General features: G+C 45.1%; 2 protein-coding genes across 2 annotated transcripts in view; one reads left to right on the top strand and one right to left on the bottom strand.

Moving 5' to 3' along the window:
• T265_05405 (hypothetical protein) overlaps positions 1 to 676 on the bottom strand; it is a gene marked incomplete at both ends in the record, with an annotated part of 9,161 nt that extends 8,485 nt beyond the window's left edge. The window contains one exon of the mRNA XM_009170403.1: positions 607 to 676. Coding sequence (XP_009168667.1) covers positions 607 to 646 — 40 coding nt within the window. The remainder of the gene's footprint in view (positions 1 to 606) is intronic.
• T265_05406 (hypothetical protein) overlaps positions 1 to 1,201 on the top strand; it is a gene marked incomplete at both ends in the record, with an annotated part of 14,452 nt that extends 13,251 nt beyond the window's left edge. Inside the window, one exon of the mRNA XM_009170404.1 lies at positions 1,036 to 1,201. Within this exon, the coding sequence (XP_009168668.1) occupies positions 1,036 to 1,201 (166 nt within the window). The remainder of the gene's footprint in view (positions 1 to 1,035) is intronic.
• Positions 1,202 to 2,915: the final 1,714 nt, after the last annotated feature.

Here is a 2,915-nt window from a genome sequence, read left to right on the forward strand (position 1 = left end):
GGCCTGGTAGCTCAGTTGGTTAGAGCGTCGTGCTAATAACGCGAATGTCGTGGGTTCGATCCCCATCCGGGCCAGTTGGGGACTCACTTTTCCTATGTGAACTAATTACTTTCAGCTTGGAAACAGGGTTTTCGTAGGTCTTTCTTATCTTCAGGTGAAAATCTGACGAAGTAGCCCTGGATTTCCCCACACAAATTGGCTGCTTTACGCTACACCCATTGAAAATTGAACAGTAGGCCATCTGTGGTTCTGTTCTGAGTTGGTGTATGTTCCCTTCTATTATTTATCCTGCTTCGTCATGCTATTCTCGTGCTTTCTAAAGGCACACTTTGTGCTGTACGCTTCTCCGATCAACTACCCAGGGAGCAAATAAGGCTTTTCTGACCGGAAAATTCTTCCGCCATGCTGTCAGGACCTTCGATAGAAATCTACCTTTTTTACCTCTAAAATACGACCTATTTTTTCGAAATCCGCAAAATTATAGAGAGGTGAGGATGGTGTGGCATAAATTATAGCTCAACTTTTTTGTTGCCCCATAAACCGAATCTGAATGCACAGACGACGGATTATCAGCAACCCTATGAGTAGTACGTTACAAAGATATACATGTATCGCGATACTTCAAATATCGTAGCGACTGAAACATGAGTCGGCCTGGTGCAGCACATTCAGTTTCCTGAGAACATCATGAACGAGAGATTCAGCTGGGTTTCAGGTGAGTCTCTCGAAAAACTAAATTAGTTTGCAAATGAGTGCATATTCGCTAAATGCGCAGTTATTCATCACAAGAAAATCTGATTTAGAATATATTACTCACAAGTAGTAAGTTATTAGTGATTAGCCAATGGGACTTCTGCGCTCCGAAGCGTCAACCGTTTGCAGCGCTCACTAGACATTTGTGGAAAGGAGTAACGAATGCATCCGTCCTCTGCCGTTTGGTGGTGATCTTAAGTCGGTACCTGTGTGATATCATTTTGTGTTTTCAACGTCGTGTATAAACACGAGCATCAACGGGGCCGTCTACCTCACTTACAGACCTTGTTACAACGGTACCCACAAGTGTGTCTATGAACTTTTCACCTTTATTTCCACTCTTCTTCAGCAACGAAAGAGAAATCAACCCGCAAGTGATACAGGCATGAACAGGGGATCTTTGTCGCCACCTTCAGAGGAGTATGATGACTACGGTGACTTTGAATAGCAAGAACATAAGGTCGCTTTCATAACACAATCGCCTCCTGGGACTAGCCTCTGCTTCTTTTACGAGAATCGATGACAAAGGCACAAACTGAAATGGTTTTCTCATCGTATGTACTTTTTGTCTTATTTTGGTACAATCCGCTACTCGTATGCTATTTGTATTCTTTGATAAAACTCATGTCAGTTTGGTGTTATCAGCTCATTGACTTCTTCAATTGTCGTTTTTTCCTCGACCAGCATTTCATTGGTCTCCAATGCCACGTCTTGTTCGTGAGGGCTTCGTCGTTTTAAAAAAAATCTGCGGTATGGTTCACATGAATTATCATGGCTCATTGCGAGTAACAGGAGAACGATTGTGGTCTAACGTAGATTGCTGACATAGAAGGACTGTCCGAATAACTGAATGGACAAGGCATGCACACGGTATTGGGGCTAACTGACATGCGTCTCTCGCATATTCACTCCACACCCTGGGTATACGTTATTCACCAACTTCGGGATCAAATATCGTTTTGTGAACGACAGTCCCACGATTCATGCATGGATGGCCAGATAATGGGCAAAACCAAGGTCTGACAAGCATATCAGCCCTTCTGAACTCGTACAAGGCCCAAGATAGATCTTCAAACACTTAGGAGTGACTAACTGCATGGGCAGTAAAATTCACCTACAGCCTGCAGGACAGGTGATGACTAAGTGATGACCGATGAAAAAAGGGCACTACTTCAGCCGTGGTGAGGGTTTGTGGTGTACGCGAAAAACACAAAGGGACAGTCAGCCAATTTAAGTGTCGGAAAGCTGACGAACTTCCCTCCGCTTCGTTTGCGGAAAACCGGCTGGAGGCAGCTCAACTCGCTGGACTGTGATGACTACCTCTTGACACGACAGATTGGTTGATCCTCAACTGAGACAGCAGATTGCGACTGTCATTACTAGCTTTACATGAACCTTTTCCAGCGGACACAATGATGCGGTCGGTCAGATCCAATTGGCTTCTTCGACGGTTGCACAGCATGAGGCGTTCTGGATGAGACGGAACGTCTAGTGAACCCCGGTGTACGGGATGGCCTCCAAACTAACTTCCCAATATAACGCTGTACCTTGACAATAGTTGTTTGATTTGCACCCTTCAACCATCCAGCATCATTCTGCCCGGAGGGAATCTAACATTTATTTGCAATTTCGAGGGACTCGGCGCCTACTTGATGAGCCCCAAGAAGGGCGAAACTGGTCGTAGGATGTCGAGGAATTTTCAGCAACGTTATGAGTAGTGCGTTACGAAATCTAACACTTGTTTTACGTGAATCAGTTCATTATCGCTAGTCCAGCTAGAGTTCAAAATAGACGCGTCAGGCGCATCAGTTTGTCGGGCTCATCACTACTCTCCTGCTAGCTCAAATGATTATTCAGACAGGCTGCCGCAAGTTCGCGTTTCAGCAGTAGATCACTACATACGATGGCTAGCACCAGCGGTTCGTCGTACGTACTGGCTGAACCTGTCAGGGAAACCAAGTATACCTGCTTCTAAGCTTCCACTAGTTGTGTAATCCATCTTTGCTGATCCACATGAAGCGACTATTCGAGTCTGAGACAAATTAGCAATGAGATTTCTTTCATCCATTACTGTGTGTCTGGAAGTAAGTTGCGCTGTATTCGGCTTCAAAAGTGGAACCCACGATCCTGTCGAGTTCAGACGGCAGATACGAGCTCATCGG

The sequence above is a fragment of the Opisthorchis viverrini genome, assembly GCF_000715545.1.
Source record: "Opisthorchis viverrini unplaced genomic scaffold opera_v5_101, whole genome shotgun sequence".
Taxonomy (NCBI): domain Eukaryota; kingdom Metazoa; phylum Platyhelminthes; class Trematoda; order Opisthorchiida; family Opisthorchiidae; genus Opisthorchis; species Opisthorchis viverrini.